The sequence below is a fragment of the Jaculus jaculus genome, chromosome 10 (assembly GCF_020740685.1).
Source record: "Jaculus jaculus isolate mJacJac1 chromosome 10, mJacJac1.mat.Y.cur, whole genome shotgun sequence".
Lineage (NCBI taxonomy): Eukaryota > Metazoa > Chordata > Mammalia > Rodentia > Dipodidae > Jaculus > Jaculus jaculus.
The window spans coordinates 93,732,845-93,754,603 of NC_059111.1; the positions used below are offsets into that span (position 1 = coordinate 93,732,845).

General features: G+C 50.6%; 1 protein-coding gene across 1 annotated transcript in view; it reads right to left on the reverse strand.

Annotated features, from left to right (window-relative positions):
• Plxna4 (plexin A4) overlaps positions 1–21,759 on the reverse strand; it is a 533,417-nt gene that overhangs the window by 430,190 nt on the left and 81,468 nt on the right. The window contains exon 2 of the mRNA XM_004661200.2: positions 16,924–18,174. Within this exon, the coding sequence (XP_004661257.2) occupies positions 16,924–18,108 (1,185 nt within the window). The 5' untranslated portion in view covers positions 18,109–18,174. The remainder of the gene's footprint in view (positions 1–16,923; positions 18,175–21,759) is intronic.

Genomic DNA, 21,759 nt, shown 5'->3' on the forward strand with positions numbered 1-21,759 from the left:
CCAGCCCCTAGATTAGCATTTTTGAGTGGCCAAAGTTACTGAACTTCTTTTCCTTGGCTGGGCAAAATAACGCAAGCAATTCAACAATCAACTATGAAAGCAGAGTGTACACGCAGCATCCAGGTATTATTAAGTCATGCTCTGTGGGAGGCAGAACGTCGCCAGCCTCTGAGTCCCTTCATCCACAGCACATCATGCAGCAAGCGGCCCAGGTGAGGGATGTTTTGACTGGAAGGAAGTAAGGAATCTGCCCATCTTCAGATCACGGGGCTCCCTGCCAGGCCCCATCAGGAAGCAGGAGCTCAGTCTCCGCACCTGTACCACGACACCCATCCCTCTCCCCAGAGCTGTTCTTCAGATCAAAGGGAGGCCGAGGAGGTAGCTGGGGCCCATGAGGTGACATCCTGCGCAATGACACCTTCCGACCCTGGCTTCCTTGTGACTCCATTTCTCCTTCTGAATGGAGCCCCGGGTGATGGAGGTATGATCCAGGCTGTTGGCTAAGCATAGGTTGCTGGAGTCCTCCAGCTTTTGTGGGAGTCAGCCTTCCCCATTGTCTCCCCAAAGCTGAAGCAACGAGGTAGGGACCTTCTACACTGAAGTCATGAGGAAAAAAAAAAAAAATCATAAGATGGTTGAAGATATGGCTTAACAGTCAAGACCCTTGCCTGCAAAGATAAAAGAACTCAGGTTTGATTCCCCAGGACGTATGCAAAGCCAGAGATGTACAAAGTGGCGCACGCATCTGGAGTTCGTTGACAGTGGCTAGAGGCTGTGGTACACCCATTCTCTCTCTCTCTTTCATTCTCTCTCTCTCTCTCTGTCTTCCTCTTTCTATCTGCCTCTTTCTCTCTGTCTCAAATAAATAAATAACCTAAAAATATCGCCGGATGGCTTTGCATAGCCATGGAGTTGCTGTCCAGCTTCACGGGACAGTTTTCTCCTACCATTCTCTAAGCTTCACTTTCCCTGACTGTTAAATCACAAGGCAGGACGGCAGTGAGGGTCGGGTGAGGCAACGGGAGAGGCACTGCGACCTGCAAGCACTTCAGCAGAGGACGCTATCTCAGGCACATTTGTTAGTGAAATCCACCCAGAGCTGGGGGCAGAATGGCTGCAGGAATACATGCTCCTGAGCTGCAGCCACAGGGTAATTAAAGCCCAAGCAAAGGAGCGCAGGACGGGGCTTCCCGGGGCCAGCAGACTGGGAGCCAGGTGGAGGCTTCGAGAGCAGATGCCCAGCCTCCGGGATAATTGGTGAAGGCCTTAGACAGGTGAGGGCTGCTGTGGATTCCTAAGCACTCAAGCAATGGGGTACACAGTATCTGCTCTGGCCCTGGCTGCCTCCCCAGAGCCCCATTAGCAGCATGATTAGAGCCACAGTCACAAGACCAGACCTGGCTGTAACAAGAATCCAGATGTGTCTGTAGGCCCAGGGCTGGGCTACCCCACAGGTCACTCCACAAGCACCCCACCACCATTGGGGTGCTTCTTCATTCGAAAACAGCTCTGAGTCAGGTGTGGTGGTGCCCACATTTAATCCTGGCACTTGGGAGTCGGAAGTAGGAGGACCACTGTGGGAATTCAAGGACAGCCTGGGACTACAGAGTGAGTTCCAGGTCAGCCTGGGCTAGAGTGAGACACTATCTTGAGAAAAAAGGAAATTTAAACAAGAAAGAAGGAAAAAAAGAAACTCCATTCTGTTTCACATTTGTGTTTTGTTTTGATTTTTTTTTTTTTTTTTTGAGGCAGGGTCTCACTCTATCCCAGGCTGACCTGGAATTCATTCTTTAGCTCCAGGCTAACCTTGAACTCACAGCAGTCCTCCTGCCTCTGCTTCCCCAGTGCTGGGATTAAAGGTGTGCACCACCACAGCCAGCTTGCAACTATGTTCTTATGGAGGAAGGACAGAGGATCCATTATAAGTGAATGTGGGACTCCCCCCCCAACCCTGGAAATAGGATCACATGCTCTGCCTCCTCTGTTATCCTACCAAGAGGACATTGTATCATCTTCCCACTGTCTCAAACATTCCTCGAGGCATGCATGAGGTGTCAATTAAGGTGAGTGACTCATTCATTCCAGGACTATGAGTGTACGCTTAGCTTAGTGCCTCATTCTTAGTAGGGTAAGACATGTGTTTTAGGGCTAGAGAAATGGCTCATGGTTAAAGCACTTGCTTTCAAAGCCTAATAACCTGGGTTCAATTCCCCAGTACCTATGTAAAACCAGATGTACAGTGGCACATGCATCTGGAGTTTGAGTGCAGTGGCTGGAGGTCCTGAAGTGCCTATTCTTTCTCTCTGTCTCTCTCAGCCTGCAAATAAACATATTTTAAAAAATAAAAAAATGTTTCAAATAGATGAGTAGATGGACCGATGGACAAAAGTATGGACAGATAGATGGACAGATGGGTGGATGGATGAATGAATGGGAGGGTGGGTGGATGGATGGAAAGACAGATAAATGACTAAATAATATCTTGAGTTTCCCAATGACAAGCAGTGTAAAACTAGGTTTTAATCCCATCTCTGCTTTGAGACCTGGGCCAGTCATTTAACCCCGTGTGCCTTAGCTTGTCATTCATAACATGGAATGCTTCATAGTACTACGGCAATGATTAAGTGATTTAATGTGTGCAAAAAGTTACCCATCCCTTGGTCAGTGCTATGGGAGTGATAAGCCCAACTATCATCTATCACCAGGAGACAGATTGGTTAACTTGTGAGTCTTGGCAACACTGAGGAAGTACATGGCATCTACCTCAGAAGTGTTACCAGGAGCAAGGGCCATCAGTGTGCGGGGCTGGCACTTTCTAGAGAGCTGTAAGAATGGGGTCGATACTGGGCCCATGAGGTGGGATGGAGGGTTTAAGGAATTGTCTCTCGGATTGAATAGATGGAGTACTTTTGTTACAACAGACAATTCTGAGCCCCAGCCCAGACCCAGTGCCTCCATCTATGAGAAGGCCCGGATGGAACCCAGCATCTACAACTTCCCAGCTCTCCTGCTATTGGCTGACATTCTACAGCTTGGCATTTGACCCCATTGAGAATAGGATTCCCATGCCTACCCTGGCCTTCCTCCCCATAATGGCCCCTTCCTAGCTGAGGTGGCCAGGCAGAGCATAATCTCCCCTCCCCAGCTGGACCCGAGGGCCGGAGGCCCCATAGCGACCTCCCAGTGGCCCAGTGGAGCGGCAGCCGTGGTAAGATGGCACGGGAGTTGGAGCTGACATCCGAATTACAATCTAATAGCTTACCGCGCTTCCTCCGCACACGGCGGCAAAGGTTACCGTGCAATTACGTGTCGCTACATACAAATGACAGAGCAGTTACGGTTACTTTACCAATTACAGGGAAATTGCTCTCACTCTGCAGAGACTGGCGCTCTGAAAAGCTCCCTCATCACCACGGAAAGGGGACTGGAAACGCTGCCAGCGTCCTTCCTCAGGCAAGTGTCCCCCCCTGGCTCCGGGGCAGAGCCACAGAGCATCCAGTTGAAGAGCCCAGACATGTCTGGCCATCTCTATAGAAACTCCCCGAGAAGGGGCTACAGGAATCACGCCAGTTTCCATGACGAGCTCGTAAAGACCCAATCATCAAACTTAACAGCCATGCCAAGCCATCCTTAACTACTCTAAGGGACAAGGTAGGTTGGCATCCAACCTGAAGCCATCCCTGGCCACAGCTGATGGGACTCCTAAGCTATTCCTTAAGGCCCCTTCTCTGCCACACTGAGTTATCTTAGCCCAGCCTCCACTTGCTTCATTTTGGCAGGAACTCCATTGAGCCCTTATTATGGAAAGGTCAGAGCTAGGCCAGAGCTCAGTGGTCTAAAGGCAGTGCTAACGAGACGGAGGTCTGCGGGTCCATCCCCCTGTGGGCCAATTAGCTGAGCCCTGGAACACAGTCTCGGCCATACCCGTGGGTTGTCCTCTTATCCCAGGCCTCCACTGTTTACAAATAGCCCAAACTGACCCCCAAAGGCAAACCAGGTGAGCCAGCGTCACGGGTAGTTGTACCAGCTGGGCTGCTCTGGACCTCAGGTAGGACGACGATTCAAAGTCAGACTGGTTCTGTCCTTTGCTGGGTGGGCAGTGAAGAGAAGGGTCTTTACTCCCAACACTAAACTAGCTCCCTTGCCCTTCCTGAAAGTAAAAGTACTGCCCAGCCTCATGAGTAGAGTCCTGAGCACCCCCATGGGATTCCCCCAAAGCTGGGGCACCACCCCCATCCAATTAAAACCCTCCCATAATGAGGCAATCCAAGCATTAGGTAGCCCCTTTCTTCCATCAGACTCTGTCCCTTAGCCTTCTTAAGCTCCCTGCTTGGAGGAGGGGGAAACTGAGGCATATGAACAATGCTGTTGGCAGTTCTTCACTTTCTAATTCGCCTCGGGACGTTCATGAGGGCCAAGCACTAGGGGGAGGCCCCAGGAGTATAAAGACAGAAAAGTGTTGGTTTGTCTCCAACTTGTTCTTTTCTAGTGGGGAAGACAGACCCAGGCTGTGACTAGACAAGCTTAGGTACACTGTTTCTGTTGTGCCCAGGAAGGGGGTGGGTGATCGGTCCAGAGGGCGGGGTCACCAGCTGCCTGTGGGAGCTACTCCGCGTTCTCCGGCTTGGACCACGGCACGCTGCCCTTCTCTCTCACAGCCACCATTCCAGAGAACAGGAGACCATCCCACACCCAGGAAACTCGTTTTACAGCCGTGGAAATCAGGGCCTGAATGTCAACACGGCTCTTCTGGTTACCTACAGGGTTCCAGGGAAACTGCACCCCAGAGGCCCGGTCGAGTGGGAAAAAAAAATGGATCTCAAGCAGGGGCATTCTCTGGGGTTGCTAGGCAAAACAGCCACAGAAGGGGCATTTTCCAAGGCTCAGGGACAGCAGGGGAACAGTCAAGGAAGGCGCTCATTATCCGGTTACCACCAACCTTCCTGTCCTAAGTAGGTGCCTGGCTGCTCATTTAAGCGGACACTGGCTTTCCTAAGTCCATGTGCCCCCAAGAAAGTGGAAGTAAAACTTTCAAAATTTGAGATACAAGGCAAGAGAAAAAGGGGGGGCAAGTACATGAGCTACTGCTGGGGACAGGAAGAGGCCTTTTAGGATTTGTTCCGCTCAGCATCTCTGAATCTGTCTCCCTTAATTACAACTCCATGCACACACCTACATGTGCTTGCTCTCTCGCCTGTACTCTCTCTCTCTCTCTCTCTCTCTCTCTCTCTCTCACACACACACACACACACACTCTCTCTCTCTCTCTCTCCCTAGGAACTGACCACAGCAAGCCTCTAACGGAACGCAGTCGTCAGTGAATTACGCATGAGAGATTTCTTTTTAAGGGATGTATTGATCAGATAAGCTGTAACAGCTCATGTCTAAATACAGACTGCGGTTGTAAAGCTCTGTAATACAGAAAGATAATGATCACCCGCTTATTGGGAACCATATCTCAAACATGGCCATGACCCCCTCAGGTGTTCATAAATGCACCGGGGCCTGATACAGAGTGCCTGGGCCCCTGGAGGCAATTCTATGTGTATTCCATTCTACCTCCTCGGAGGTAGCGGTGAGCAGAGAGAGCTCTCGGGTGCTTGGGCAAAATGTTGGGATGTTTGAATAGGCTTCGTTTTAGCCTCATTGGGAAGCCTATTGCTATAGAATATATTCTTATGTGCTTAAATGATGGTTATGTAACAAAACTCTCCAACTCTTTGGGGGTGTCACTATTCCATGTCAATTTTCCTTCCCTCACCCCCCAGAGAGAATTGGTGCACCAGGGCCTCCAGCCATGGCAGTCAAACTCCAGATGCTTGTGAGACCATGCACGTTTGTGTCACCTTGTGCATCTGGCTTTCGTGGGATCTGGAGAGTCGAACATGGGTTCTTAGGCTTCGCAGGCAAGCTCCTTAACTGCTAAGCCATCTCTCCAGCGGCCCCTACTTTCTCTCTTGTGATTCCTGTCTCTGTTCCCGAGATCTGTTTATGGACCCAGGGGCTGACCCGGTGGGGTTGAACTTTCAAAAAGAAGAAGCCACAGAAGTGCTGTTACCGGTGAGGGGCTCCCCACTCCCAGCCCACCACTAGGGGCTGTGAGCACACAGTGGGAGCGGAATGGGGGACGATGGCTTCCAATGCAGCATCTCAGAGCAGTTCTGTATTGTGTCTTTGTCCAGTGAGACTGTAGAGAAAATGAATGTGCACAAAGGAAGGGAGGGAGCCGGCAAGCCGTAGCCACAATAGCCTAGTTAGATAAATATGGAATTGAAGGAGCTCCATGGAAAGGGTCTCAGGGTTGGAAAAAAAAAAAAAACCAGCAAATTGAAGCCAAGGTTCCCAAGAACCAAGAGCCCTGCTTCCAAGCATCTCAGAAAAGAGAAGGGGGGGGTGCAGAAACCAGGCTAGGAGAAGGCCGATCATGTCATAGGAGCTCTGGAGGGAGTGGGGCAACTTCTGAAGTAAATATTCATTTCATTAGTTAATGGAACAGTGAAAGCCACAGATCATGGTAGTGTTGCTTTTCACACTCATTTTAGAATCTTTATGTGTTTGGGGACCAACTGTGGCCCAGTGCCACCAGATATCTAAGGGGTCTTTCACTCATCATGATAACAAGCTAGCCTTCTAATAGGGAACTAAGGCCACTAATTTGAACTCCATTCCCAGGAGACAGCGTTAATCCCAGCACACTTTCTGCAGGCCGGGCTGCAACCAATGGCAAGTGTTAGCAATGCATCCTCCCAGGGGTCACTGAGCAGAGCTTTTAGACAGCAGCTCAATGTGGATCCCAGGGGTTGGACCCACGACCTTCTCCTCATTAGCCCGGCTGCTGAAAGCCCCAAGTTCCTCCCTCTGACAGGCAGCCAGGCCATGGCACAATGAGGAGGGAAGGTCTGGGCAGGCCAGAGCCATGAGCCAGCCTGGCAAAAGAATCAAAACTCTGCAGGTGGCTAGCCAGGCCAGGGGCTAGCCCAGTAGCCCTAAGTGGACCCCTGGGGGACTCCCGGAGAAGTTTCTCAGCCTCGTGAGCAGTGCCAGCTTAACTCCACTAATGTGCCATCCAAACTCTCTAGGCCTTAGTGCCAGATGCCTCCAGTGGCTGCCTGTCGGGGGCAGATAAATCCCACAGGGCCAGCCCATCGATCCCCAGTTCCCCGTCTCCCTCCTACAGTCTTTGACCATAGCCGGGCAGCTTCAGCCGGCACCCGAGCTGTAATTGAAGGGAGGAAGGCACACTGATTAAGCTTGCGTGCTTCCTGGCGGGTGCAGGGAAGCAGTGGTCCTGTTCCGCAGGCTGAATGATGGGGTAGGTCATTCCCTTGTTAGTGAGAATAAATTTTATTAGCTCCAGTCTTGCTGTTGTGCATCTTCCTCTCTTGTTCCTCGGGCCTGTGTGTCTGGGTAATGTCGCCTGCGTGTGGGATAAATCGGCAGAACCGATCCCATTATATTTTGGAGCACTGACAGAGGCGCAGCAGCGACACGGGAACCAACGCTGGCTTTCTTTTGCTCGGGCAGAAGCTGGGATCGTGGACGTGGACAGGATGTGGGGGCGAGACCCACTGGCAAGGAGAATGGAAAATCAGCACTCAGGGTGGCGAAAAGCCCTCCCCCCCCCATTCCTTTTCTCTTCTTTCCATTCACTTTGCTAACGAAATGAAGTAAGTGTGGTGTGATAACACGTGGTCATTACCCTAGGTTTGTAAAAAATAAAATAAAAAACAAAGGGACACCTGAGGATAAGAGCAGCAAGGGTGTGGCTCAGATCAGAACTTCTTCCAACGTGTTCTCTTACTATTCATAATGTGCAAATGCAGAAAGGAAGGACAGGCCAGGAAACAGAACCTAGCATCTGGGTTGGCTACAGCCAAAAGCTTTCAAAAGAAGATAACGATGGAGTGAAAGATCTACCAGTGAAATCACAGTGGTGTTATGACATCCTTTTCCCGACTGGCTGTATTCTAACCAAAGGTGGGGGACACAGGGTAAAGCTGAGAACGCTTGTGTCTTACGAAGACGAAGGGCGTCCACGTTTATCTGGACTTATTAATATCTGTGTATTTTCCTCTTTTGCATTTTATTCAAGAGACATTGTCTTCACGTGCGCCCCCTTGTGCATCTGGCTAACGTGGGACCTGGGGAACCGAGCCTCGAACCGGGGTCCTTAGGCTTCACAGGCAAGCACTTAACCGCTAAGCCATCTCTCCAGCCCTTATCAGCTCCTTCTTAAGCAGAAAGTTAAAGCAAAGGGAAGCTGTTTACTGGCCCCCTTAGAGCTCATGACTTGGTGCTGGCTGGGACTCAAAGATCCAGCCCCCCAGTAGTACAGCCAACATGCTGCCCTGTGAGGAAGGTAGGGAATGAAAGGGAGATGCACATCTGGGGAGATGAGCGTGGCTGGTGGACAAGATGTCCATCTTCCCATTTGGGCTGGGCTATAGCATACTGCATAAGGGGTGTGTGTGTGTGTGTGAGAGAGAGAGAGAGAGAGAGAGAACACGTCAGAGAGAGAAGGAAACAGAGGCCCGGGGTAACGATGCACTGAGGATGCACAGAGCCTGTGGGTGAACTAGAGGAAACAGCAGCAGACAGACATCAGCAAGGGGGAGACAGGCCCAGGGAAGGTGCGCGTACAACACACATGGGCGTGGGCACAGCTGTGCCCTGATGCTGTGCAGAACCGGGCACAGGATGCTCCGCAGGGTGAGGATCTACGTCCTCAGCCCACAGTGCGGGAAAGCGTGCTGCTTTGGGCAGCTGCCCTCACACATCGAAGCGCAGTGTGTGTGTGATTCTGGAACGCTTTAGGTCCCCTGTCCGCCCTCTGGCATAGAAACCCTGGGAGGACACACTCAGTCTCGGGGGCCAACCTCAGACTGCTGCCTCCCACCAGACCCAGCATATTACCCAGGACTAAGCCTTTGTCATATGCCCACCTTCCCAAACTCCATGTTGTTGGTCTCAGATGTCTTTTCACTATAAAGTCTGCTAGCCAAATGTGAGCGGGTGATTTTGTTACTGAATAAGTGGCCCAGGAGTTATTGAGAAGAAAGAGAGAGGAAGGGAGGGAAGAAGGGAGAGAGATAAAGAGCGAGCTAGAGAGAGAGAGAGACTTGATTCTATCAACATTGAGGCTGCCTTATAACCAGCACCCAAATATTAAACAAACACACAAACTAACTTGCAGTGCAATTAAAGAGCTTGCAAGGCGTAAAGGCACAAGTGGACTTGGAGAAGACTTGCAATGTGTGTACTTAGGGTACGCCAGGCGCAGGTTTAGTGGGCTGCAATGTTGACAAAGCAGTGGAGGTGAGGGCTGGAGAGACGGCTCAGCGGTTGAGGCGCTTGCCTGCCAAGCCTAACGGCTGAAGTTCGATTCCCCAGGACCCACGTAATCCAGATGCACAGAGTGGCGCGGGCATCTGGAGCTTGTTTGCAGTGGCTAGAGGCCCTGGTGCACCCATACTCACCCATATTTTCTGACTCTCTCTCTCTCTCTCTCTCTCTCTCTCTCTCTCTCTCTCTCTCTCTCTGTATCTCTGCTCACAAACAAATAAATGAAATATTTAAAAGAAAAACAAAAGAGTAGTGGGGATGAGAAAGGAGGGATTGATGGGGAAGAGGAGGTGTTCCTGCAGCAAGGGGAATGGGAGCCAAGCAGAAAGAGCAAACCTTGCCTCTCATCACAAACAGGAAACAAGTCCATCTAGTCAAATCCCAGCTTCCTGCTGACAGGGAAAGGAAAACAGCCCGAGCAGACTGGCCGAGACCGGCCTGGGACCGCTGCCTGGCTATTCCGGATGCTCACTTTCATGGAGTCTCAGGATCTCAGGCGCCAGGCGAACCTGAGTGACCACCCAGGCCGGGACACGAGGCCAGCCTGAGTCCATGGGGGTGACCTTGTCTCCGGCCCAGGTCTGTTTCCTGGGTAATAGATGAATCACGGGACTGGCCTTCCTTCATAGCAGTGATGCATGCTGCTGGACAGGAAGTAACGTTTTGGGTGACAAATAAACCACCCAGTACCTTGTGCCTCTGGGAATCTCAAGGCCAGAAGATAAAGTGTGAAGTCTGCTACATGCTTGGCCTGGCCAGGGTTTTCTCCAGCGGGTTTCTGGAACCCTGGAAGTCCTTTCTGGGTCGCAATGACTGAGGAGCACCTCTTGTCATAACACTGAGGACCTAGGATCACGGTCAACCTGCCATTCTCAGACGGTCCCTGCTCTAGAACTCTCCCAGAAACCCACAGTCCAGTAGCACCAACAAGCCACTGAGGAACACTGTACAGAGAATTGGGGTGGGGATTCCAGATGCACAGCACGTTCTAGAATACTAGTTACATGACACCAAGAAGAAGGCTTAACTTTTTTTTTTTTTTAATTTATTTATTTATTTGAGAGCAACAGACACAGAGAGAAAGACAGATAGAGGGAGAGAGAGAGAATGGGCGCGCCAGGGCTTCCAGCCTCTGCAAACAAACTCCAGACGTGTGCGCCCCTTTGTGCATCTGGCTAACGTGGGACCTGGGGAACCGAGCCTCGAACCGGGGTCCTTAGGCTTCACAGGCAAGTGCTTAACCGCTACGCCATCTCTCCAGCCCAGGCTTAACTTTTACTTTTCTGCTCCTCTGCCTCCTCGGCTAGAGATGATGACCCTTCTGTTGTCCTATAGAGCTCTGGGAACAGGAAAAGGAGGCCACGGAGCACCTTGCACACTGGTAGGGAAGGGCTGAACGAATGCTTAAGCAGAAAGCTCAGCGGCCATCAGTCCCTGCTCCCAGTACCAGGGTCCGGCGCGTGGGAGGCTGTGGTTCTGGGTAATTGCTCCTGCTTTGTGCGCCCAGATTTTTCCAGCAGAGGGTCACCTTGTGGTCAAGGCTCACCCAGAAGAGGAAGGAGCTGATGTTTTACACCAGCTCCGTGCCAGCCTCCTCCGTGCAGCTTATCATCCCTAGGCCGGCACCGCCTGAGGCCCAGCGCCCAGTTCTTTGCTGGTTCTAACCTCCAGCTTCAGCAAAGGCAGGAAAGACACTTTCATGACCATGGGCTTTTGTCCCATTACTCAAGCTGTCAGGACCTGCTCCTTCCCTACACTATGGGCTCTTGGAGACTGCTGTCGTTCCATGGCAAGTCCATTGTTCCCAGGACCTGTGGTCTTCCTCCATCTGTCAAGCTGGTACTCTGCGAGGGGACACCCACAGGCTGATGAGGGAGAAGAGTATAAACAGCCATGCCTGCAATAACCACTTGACCTCGGGCCCTGAGCACACGGAGGACACGGAGTCTTGGTTCGCAGCAGAACCAAGTCAGAAGTATGGGGCTGAAGAGGCGGCTCAGCAGTTAAGGCACTTGCTTGCAAAGCCTAAGGACTCGTGTTCGACTCTCCAAGTCCCACATGAGCCAGAGGCACAGTGACACAAGCGTGCAAGGTCGCACATGCTCACAAGGGGCGCACGCATCTGGAGTTCGATTGCAGAGGCTGGGATCCCTGGTGTTCCAGTTCTTTCTCTCTCATTTTCTCTTTCCCGTTTCTCACTCACGCATAAAAAAAAAAAAAAAAAAAAAGGCAGTCTGTTGGGCTTGCCTCCAAAAAAAAGAAAAAAGAAAAATCAAAGTCAGAAGTGTCGAGTCCCCACAGGAAGGTCTGGGAACTGTTACCTTAGCCTGCGCAGGGTCCTGAAACATGACAAAGTCAACAGGCTAAGGGCTCCTCAGCTCCAGGGTCATGGGCTCCATAGATAGAGGATTATAGAATTTTGGCAACAGCCTCCAAGAAAGGCCAGGGCCTAGAAGCCCCTGGTATGGAACCATACAAGCAGAAATTAAACCGTGCTGGCTAACACTCCTGGACGCCCAGCAACAAATCAGCCCAGGTTAGTCTTTAGTCGAGTTCCAAGACAACCTGGGATTCCTGAAGGATTCTTCTAGGTCCCTTATGCCTATGTTCTCACAAAATCCTCAGAATCTATTCAGACTCTGGTGCATTTGACCTTGGATACCTTCCACATTCAGACAGGAGAGGAACAGTTCAGAAGGCAAAAGGAAGTCTGGTACCATTCCCACAAACACCTAAAACAATTAAAGAAGGGCTGGAGAGATGGCTTAGCGGTTAAGCGCTTGCCTGTGAAGCCCAAGGACCCCGGTTCGAGGCTCGGTTCCCCAGGTCCCACGTTAGCCAGATGCACAAGGGGGCGCACGCGTCTGGAGTTTGTTTGCAGAGGCTGGAAGCCCTGGCGCTCCCATTCTCTCTCTCTCCCTCTATCTGTCTTCCTCTCTATGTCTGTCGCTCTCAAATAAATAAATAAAAAATTTTAAAAAAAATTAAAGAAAAAAATGCCCTCCTCCTACAGGGACCACATGTAACATAGGTCATGGAGTCTAATTAGTAGCATGCAATTCATCTTTGCAAACACACACTCCCATGAGACCATTTCCAACCCTCCCTCCAGCTTTATCTCTGATGGGAACCCAGCCGGCCTTCTGGGACCCACGAGGAAGAAATACCACAGAGCTCTCTGGGAGCTGCAGCCAGTGGGCTCTGGCCTTCTGGTTCAAGATTTTTCCCACCAAGGGGTTCCTCCAGGTGTTTCTGTCCCCTCCACACAGCTACCGCTGAACACTCAGAGTCAGAGAGGACGCGTAGACCTGTGAAGTGGGCCCAGAGTTACGCTGCTCCCAGCTCCAAATTCATGGGAAAGAATATAGTTCTTAGAAAACGGAAGGGACTCTAAGAGCCTGACAAGTACTCTGGGCTGAACATCTAGCTTGGAGAATCAGCACAGGAAGAAGTACAATAAAACCAAGTCACTGGGTAAATCCCCTTTGAAAGCTCTGCAAGTCCTAAGTACCCACCCTGCAAAACACAATGCTGAAAGTCAACCTCCTGGGCTTGACTCTTAGGTTGTTTTCTATAGCAAAAAGCCCACATGACATTGGCTCTCTGAGATTAGGTTCCCACTGCACAGGCCCCAAGGGAACCCTGGTTTATTTATTTGCAAGCAGACACAGAGAGAGAGAGAGATAAAGAGAGACAGAGAAATGGACACCCCAGGGCCACCACCCACTGCCAACAAACTCCAGATGCATATGCCACTTTGGTGCAACTGGCTTTCCACGGGCACTGGGGGAATTGAACCTGGGTCGTCAGGCTTTGCAGGCAAGCACCTTAACCGCTGAACCATCTCTCCAGCCCCTAGTCCCAGATTTAGAGAAGTCCAGAGTTCATCTAGTCCTCCTTCTGCCTCGAGACAGCACAGGAGAAAAGAGCCACACAAGAGCAATACTCCTGGCGGGTCAAGAGAAAGCAAGATGCCAACAGAGCCAATGCCAGGGGCAGCTCTGGCCTGGCTGTTGCCAATGCTGTGAGAAACATGTGGGGTCTGAGCTGAGTCCAGATGAATTGTAACAAGAGGGCCTGAGCAAACTAACTCGGGTTTCAGCCAAATCAAAGGAAACTGATACTATGCATTAAAAGCCAGCCTGCCTTTTTTTTTTTAAACAGGCTAGGAGACAGCCCCAACCCTGGCCTCCTCCTCTCTCCTCTTGGCCCCGAACTTGCCTCAAACTTGAAAGGGCTAATTAAAGCCTAAAGGGGGGCGGGGATCAAAAGCTTGTTATCTGGCTCCATTACTCCCAGTTCTACCGTTGGTCTGTCTTGCAAAGCAGTATTCCCTCTGTTCTCTGCAAGGGTACCATGCAGTGATAGGACCTGCCACGCCACGGGCTTCCACGATGAACTTAGCTTCTGTACTGTGGCCGGGAGCAAGGGGAGGACAGATACCTGCCGAGGATGTGGCTCCCAAAAGCAAAGACCAAAACACACATAGAAAACTATCAGAGTGCCAACCATTCTGATCTCCAAAGAACTAGCTGTTTAGTGAGCACCCAGCCGAAGCGTGCTTTTTCCTAACACAGACAATGCATGTTCCTAGGTGTGCTGTTTGTGCACACTGGTGGTGCACACTTGCATGTATGCAAATTCGTGTGTGTGCACGCGCGTGCACGTGCTCATCTGTCTGCTGCATGTGTGTGTGCCTTGCAAGGGGGACTCGCCTCAAACACCACTTGCACATGAGACGTGTGATCTTGGGCAATTCATGTCTACCTTGTTGGGTAGCAGGATACACAAATGCATATCGATAATGAATATTGTTATTGTGAATATTTAACCAGTGAGTTGTGGTTTGAAGTTTGTCCCATCCCCAAACCCAGGTTTAAATTTGTCATGTTTTAACAGCATTAAGAGGTGGGATATTGAAGAGGTTATTAGGCCCGACAGCTCTGCCTTCATAAATGGATGGATTCTGCTATCACAGGAGCCAGTTAAGGGCAAGATCCGCCTCCCCTCACTCTCTGTTTCATGCCATTACTTCTGCCATGCAATGCCTTCTGCGGTGTTGGGAAGCAGCAAGAGGGTCTTTGACAGATGCAGACACCTGGATCTTGAACCTTCCAGCCTCCCAAACTTTGTGAAGTACTGTTCACTAAGGCCACTGTGGTATCAAGGGGGGCCTTCTAAGGGTCTTCTCAACATCAATTTTCTAAAGTCGTCCCCCAACAATGTATGTTGGAGTGTGTATCACACACACACACACACACACACCACAAATATGGCCTATGGTTGATGGTCTATGCTTGTGAACCATTCATGGCCCCAAGTTCATTTTGTTGCACAAGAACATCTACTACACCCAAACAAAAGGTTCCAGGAGAAAGCCTCCAAGGTTATGACAGATGAAGGTAGCAAGGTCACATCCAGTCTGAGCTACACAGTGAGACCCTATATCAGTAAAAGAAAAAAAAGACAAAACTCAAGGATTTTTAAGTCCCTGGCTGCAGCTCAGCCTAGGGTGAAACCCCTTCCATTCTCTGACCTGGCTCCGGCCCTTGCTGGTGCCCTTCTTAGCCCACAGTACCTCTCCTGTTTCCCTTGTGGTAGGTCTCCTGGCTTTTCAGATCATCCATGGAGAAGGATGGAATCTTCTCACTTCAGTTCAAGTACCTGGAAACTTTGTCACTTGGAAACAGCCTGACCCTAAGTCAGGGTACCAAGGCGAGCTTTGCCAAAGCTCGTTCCTCCTCAGCCATTTTCCCCTCCACCCCAAATCCCAATGCTCCAAGGGACACACTTGGTGAAGAGAGGGACAGTGTCCTGTGACATCTGCTTAGAAGGTGTGAAGGGAATGCTGTGGAGGGAAACTTCTGCTCTTTAGATCACACAAAACATATTTTCCTCACATTGAATTCCACCAAAGTTTAAGTAGGAGTTAAGAATCACATCAGGACAAAGGCAGACTTTGAGCTGATGGGTGAAATTTTCATTTCTTCTTCTCAATGTAAGATTGTAGGATGCATTGTAAACTAGGTTCATCTTGTTGTTGTTGTTGTTTTTTACAATAAACAAAATATACTTCCAAAAGTCTTACAGACATTTAAGTAATCCAGAAAGGAAATCATCTTGCATCTAGTTTGGGAAAAAAAAAAAAAAACTACCTTTAAGAGAAAATGAATTTAACTCAATACACTATTAGAACTGTATTTCCAATCTGTTTTATGCTGTTCAATTTTCTGAGGTCACCTTTTAGCATATATACCACTTTTTAATAGAAAAGAAAAAGACAGAAGAAAGTTAACAGGCATAAACAATGACCATAGCTGACCCCTGTAGATGACCTCAAGAATGACTGCAGAAATGGAAAACGGCACCCTTTGGAAGATGAACGGAAGTTAAGCTCAAGATGGTAGGTGACCATGCCACGTCACAGATGAGTGGGGAAGGAGAAGCAGGAAGCCATGTCACCGTTTCATCTGAAGGCACCTACCAAAGCCATAGCCTGGATTCTGTCTGGGGTTCAGGCCCCACAGGACACAGAAGGCCCCAAACCAGCCCTCCATTCTACCCTCTGTTTGGCTCCTACAGCACTTCTGCCACCTGGTGTCCCTCTCTTGTTTCCTGACTTCGTGGTGCCTTTTCCACGGCACCCTGCCTACAGAAAATGCTTAAGATAGTTGACCTCCTCCCATTCCTTCTTTACCCTCTTTTTGATGTTTCCTACAGATATGCAAGGGCTGGAACCATAGTTTTCCTGAAATCCCATATCTGGCTCAAGCATAGAATGACTCTTCGCTCTCTTACTCTCCCCTTCTCTCTCTCTCACTCCTCCACAGCTTTTCCTCGAAGTTCCTAGGAATGTGCCTCTCAGGCAAGGTCCATGAGACAGATTTGTACATCTGTTTGTACATCTATTTGGCACACTGTCACTCTCATTATTAGAAAGTAAAGCGTCCCCCATAGACTCATGTATTTGAAAACGTGGTCTCAAGCAGGTGATACTCTTTGGGAAGGCGGTGACATCTTTAGGAAGTCAAACACTGCAGGAGGAAATAGGTCACTAGAGGCAGGCCTTGAGGTTTAATAGCCTGGCCCCACTTCCTATTCGCTCTCTGCTTCCTGCCTATGGCTATGGTGTGACCAGTCTGTATCCAGCTCCTGCTGCCGTACCTGCCCCGCCGTCATGGAAGGCATCCTCCCATGGAACTCTCAGGCAAATGAAGTTCTTTCCTTCTTCATGCTGCTTCTTGTCAGATACTTAGTCACAGTAACAGAAACTGAGGTTTCTACTGCGCCCACCGCATAAAACATCTAGTTCCCACCCTCTTGCCCCTTCCCAGCGCTGCTTCTCATAACCTACAAGCCAACACCGTGAATAAGGAACACTGCACCACCAAGAAACCAGCATGTTGCCTCCAGCAGACAGAGCAGGTGATGATTTGGGTGAGTGAGAGCCAGGATGGTGTATATTTGTCCCATCCACAGAGAAGGTTGGGGAGGTCAATAGCCACCCATGGGAGGCTGAGGCCACAGCACCCCTTCCTCTCCACCCCACCACGCAAGCCCGCAGGTTCTCCCGCAACTCACCGCGCTGCTACAAGGGATGTCCTTCACCTTGAGCCAGGCCAGGTCCAGCGTGCCTTCGCCCCGGTAGCAGGACTGTAGGCGCTCCTTAATGCGGTCGTTGATCTGCTTCAGGATGAAGATGCACAGAGCCGACTCATCCAGAGATTTCATCTTCCGCTTCTGGCCCTTGGAGAAGACGGTGAAGAGGAGGTCGTCGTCCGGACGGACTCCCAGGGTCCCGCCAAGCACGGCCCCAGCTTTGGACAAGTAGGCTGCCTGCAGCAGGCGGTACTCCACCCCGTTGCGCTCACAGCCAATGGGCACCTCCACGTAGGAGTTGAAGGCTGTGTCCTCCTTGCAAAGCCTCACGAGCTTGGATGTGTACACCTGCTCCTTTGTTGTAGAACCTGGGGGAGACACCATCTCGGGTTGAAGCGTCAAAAAGTAGACGAAGTTCCCACTGCTAAAACCATAGACGTAGTAGATATCAAAGTCAGGGATGACCGTGAACGTGTCCGAAGGGATCTTAATCATGGAAGCTACAAACTCGTCGTGGAAAACGTAAGCAAACATGCCGTCCGCTTCGGAGTTCTTGGTTAGCTTCCGGCTGGAGATGGTAGGAAAATATTCAGGCTTGCCATCCACTGCCGTAGCAATGAAGAGCTTGTCGTCTAAGTTGCTGTAGGAGACGATCACCCCAAACACCGAGCCGCTCTCGTTGACCCCCGAAAGGTAGTGCTCCTTCTTGTGAAAGGGCTCCCCCAATTTAAAGAGGTCCTCTAGCCTCAGGAGCTTGCAGATGCCCTGGTACAGGCTCCCGCAGGCAATCAATCGGTTCTCCTTGTAGTCTATGAGGAGCATCTTGTTGACGTTATTGGTAGTGGTCAGCGGCTCATTGCACGTCTGGACAATGCGGGGTGGGTAACACTTGGGGTTGTCGTCATCCGGCCCCGTCTGATGAGTCACCAAGACCTTCAGGTCACTGGAGAGTTTGTAGATCCGGTTGACGGCCCCCAAGTAAATGTTCCCTGTCCTCTCATCCACCACCAGGTGATTGAAGCCCTCGGCGGGCTCCCCTCGGAACGTGATAAATGACCGTTTCTGGGGCGGTGGGGGCTGCTGCCGGGCGAGCAGAGTGGAGGAACCCATGCCTACCACCAGCAGGTGGGAGAGCAGGCAAGTCCAGTTCCAAGGCATAGCTTTCATTTCAAGGATGGCTCCCGCCAACACAGCAGCACTCTGGCCAGGACTGACTCGGCAGGGCAGTGTCCCCTGGTGGAGAAAGAGAAAGTCAGAGACGTGGGGACTCATGGCAGGACTTCACAGTGCCTGTATTAGGTCTGGCCGGAGACGCACTCTGTCTACGGAACAGACCTGCCCCGGGAAAGCTGGAGGCTGACTTACCCAGCCCCTACCGTAGGTGTGTGTGATGCCCGTGCGAGGGGGCAGTAGCCTCAAGAGGTCAGTGCAACACTAACAGTGGTGAAGTGCTGATGAGAAACAGTACTGTGTGCCAAGTACCTGACTTGGGGTCGGTCATGGCCTAGAACCTTCTGGAAACGGTACCATTTTATCTTAACAAAACAGCCTTCCGTACTGGATATCTTCCATCTGCCCTTCCACATCCATGGCCCACCCTTCTCTGTACCCAGGAGATTAACCCACATGGACCCAACACCGGCAGGTTCTCTGCCCTCCAGCCCAGGTAGGTGCAGCCAATAGCAAGCTGGGTGGTGGAGGAGAAGGGGCCATCGGCACTGACTGGGGCCCTCATCTGAAGTCTCCTATGGATGGCCTCCTTCCAGGCTCCTGTGGACCATTTCCTACTCACCTCATCAGGCCCTAGAGATGTCAATGGTGACCTCACTGTCACAGTTCCAAACACAACACTGCCGTGAAGTAACCAATCATTCACGAAGACTCCTTTTATTAATGCTCGGCTTGAATGACCACAGTTGCATGCATTACCTCCTATTAGGACCCTACGCAGTGACCACAGGGCACGCACTGTTTCGTCCCCGTTTTTTTAAAGAGTTTTTTTTTTTTAATTATTTATTTATTTATTTGAGAGCGACAGACAGAGAGAAAGACAGATAGAGGGAGAGAGAGAGAGAATGGGCGCGCCAGGGCTTCCAGCCTCTGCAAACGAACTCCAGACGCGTGCGCCCCCTTGTGCATCTGGCTAACGTGGGACCTGGGGAACCGAGCCTCGAACCGGGGTCCTTAGGCTTCACAGGCAAGCGTTTAACTGCTAAGCCATCTCTCCAGCCCTCGTCCCCGTTTTATAGCTAAGGAAGGTGAGGCTATGTGACTGGCACCACCGAGAGTGGCAGAGGTGGCTCAAGGAGTAAAAATCCATATAGTAGGTCTTAGCCACCTCAGTCTACCCCAACATCTCACAGTCCCTTCAGCTGGATTGAATGTCCCATTCTTCATAGCAGAGGAGCTAAACCTGATCCTACGAGTCACCTATCACAGCTGCTGTCTCTGGCCCTTGGTGTCTGGACATAGTGTGGGGAGCTTTTCCTCTGGGCCTCTTCCGCCAGCTGGTGCAGCGGGGCTAAGTCAATAACCCATATTCCTCATCCTTTCCTACTGTGGCAGCCACCAGTCCCGCTGGGTAGGCTGCCCAGCTCTGAGCCCTTGTATCATTTGAACAAGGTAGATCTTGGCTGCCTCCTGTGGTAGAGATTATTCTAAAAGGTTTTCATTAAGGGGAGAGAAAAAAAATGTTTTAAGAAGCCAGTGGCCAAATAAATAAATTATTCCTGAGGGCGGGGGGGGGGAGGGAGACAAAATTGCTATCCATTGTAACGATTGCGTTTCTATCCAAGATACTATCTGTATGTTTCCAGTGGACAGTTTCACATTTCTTATGGCCTGGATAAAATAAGAGCAAGAATTGTCAATATCAGCTGAGCATGGTGGTGCATGTCTTTAATCCCAGCACTCGGGGGTTGTGGGGGGAGGCAGAGGTAGAAGGATTGCCAAGAGTTTGAGGCCATCCTGAGACTACATAGTGAGTTTCAGGCCAGCCAGGGCAGAGTGAGGCCCTACCTCGATAAACCAACCAAACAACATCAAAAAAGAACTGTCAATCTCTGATTTGGGGAGGGGGCATCTCAGCTCTGTAGGATTTCTCTCGTTTCTCTCCAGATCAAAAGCTGAGACGATGGGATAAGGGAGATCACTAATGTCACAGAAGTCACCCCAGCAGGGAGAAAGCATGAGGTTAGCTGAACACCTCAAGACGAAGGAAGAAAGCAAACCAAGCACAGGTCCTTCTCAAGGAGACATGGAAGAGAAAGGCATGGGAAAACTGGATGGTGGACACTCCCATACTCAACAGCAGTCCTGAAAGCTAAAAGCCTGCATTCTTTCACCCATACGGCCAGTGATTGCTCAGAGCATGTGCAAAACACTTCAGATACTGGAGGATCCTTGGGTCAGGCCCTCCAAGAACTAACTTACAGTCCAGTGAGGTAGAAACCACGAGAATTTAACTTACTACATATGCTGAAAAGTTATATGTTGTATGCCAGCATGCTTGGGTAGTTCGTGGGAGGAGAGAGACCTTCTGTCTTGCATTGAGGGAACAAAGAACAAGCTATGGGAGACATTGGCAGGTGGTAGAATTTAAGCCAAGCCATAAACTTGGAGAAGACAGATAGAGTTGGAACGGAAAGGCCTTGAGCGGGTTTCACGTAGTATGACAGGCATGCCCAACCAAGGTATAGACAGGAAAGGCTGTGTATGGAGAACACAGCTCATGACAGAATCAGGTAGCAGATAAACTGAAGAAAGAGAGAGAGAGCCATGAGCTTCCTCAGGATGCCATTGAGATGCTAAGGCCAAAGAGCATAGAGTTTAGGCAAGGTAGATTTCAGTAAAAGAGCAGTTTTCCAGGGAGTTGCTCCAAGCTTCTGTCTACACAGCCTGCCACCCTTGCCAAAGCAGGGTTTGGAGCTTAGAGCCCATGAGCTTTACACGTCCACCAGTTCCATCCGCTCGCTTGTGCATCTGCATTCCCAGAGACATCCCTGGAACCCAGTGGGGTCTCAATAGCTCTTTCTTGACTGGCAGAAAGAGGGGCTGCTGGAAGACAGGAGAAATATTAATATTTGTGTAATATGGACTGCACCCCGGGCCCCATGGAAATGCTTTCTCCTAGATTAGCCGCATTCTCATGGTCACCGCTGTCCCTGAGGCAGGATGGCCTTGCCCATGCTGTAGAGTAAGCCAGCTCTGCAAGGAGATGTGCCTAGTCAGGGGCAGAGCTAGGGATGGGGCACAGATTTATGCCACTGCCCAGCCCATGTCCTTCCTAGATATGCATCATTCTGGAGCCCAGAACACAGAGCCCTCTGGAGGTCCTTTTTTTTTTATAATTTTTTTAAATTTTTTATTTATTAACATACACAGAGAGAAAGACAGATAGAGGGAGAGAGAGAGAATGGGCGCGCCAGGGCTTCCAGCCTCTGCAAACGAACTCCAGATGTGTGTGCCCCCTTGTGCATCTGGCTAACGTGGGTCCTGGGGAACCAAGCCTCAAACCAGGGTTCTTAGGCTTCACAGGCAAGCGCTTAACCACTAAGCCATCTCTCCAGCCCTGGAGGTCCTTTTTAATACATGTTAGTCCCAATGCCAGAGACCCAAGAACATCACCTATGAACTCCACAAAGAAACTGAAGCCGCACTGATCGAAAGGACACCTCCTGGGAGATGGGTAGTACCATGCATCTTGCAGGAGCTGATGAGCGGCTAGCACCCAATGTAAGGCCTCTGCCTGGCACAGAGTAGGTGTTGCTACTGCCTGGCACAGAGTAGGTACTGCTACTATTGTCCACAAGATCGAGA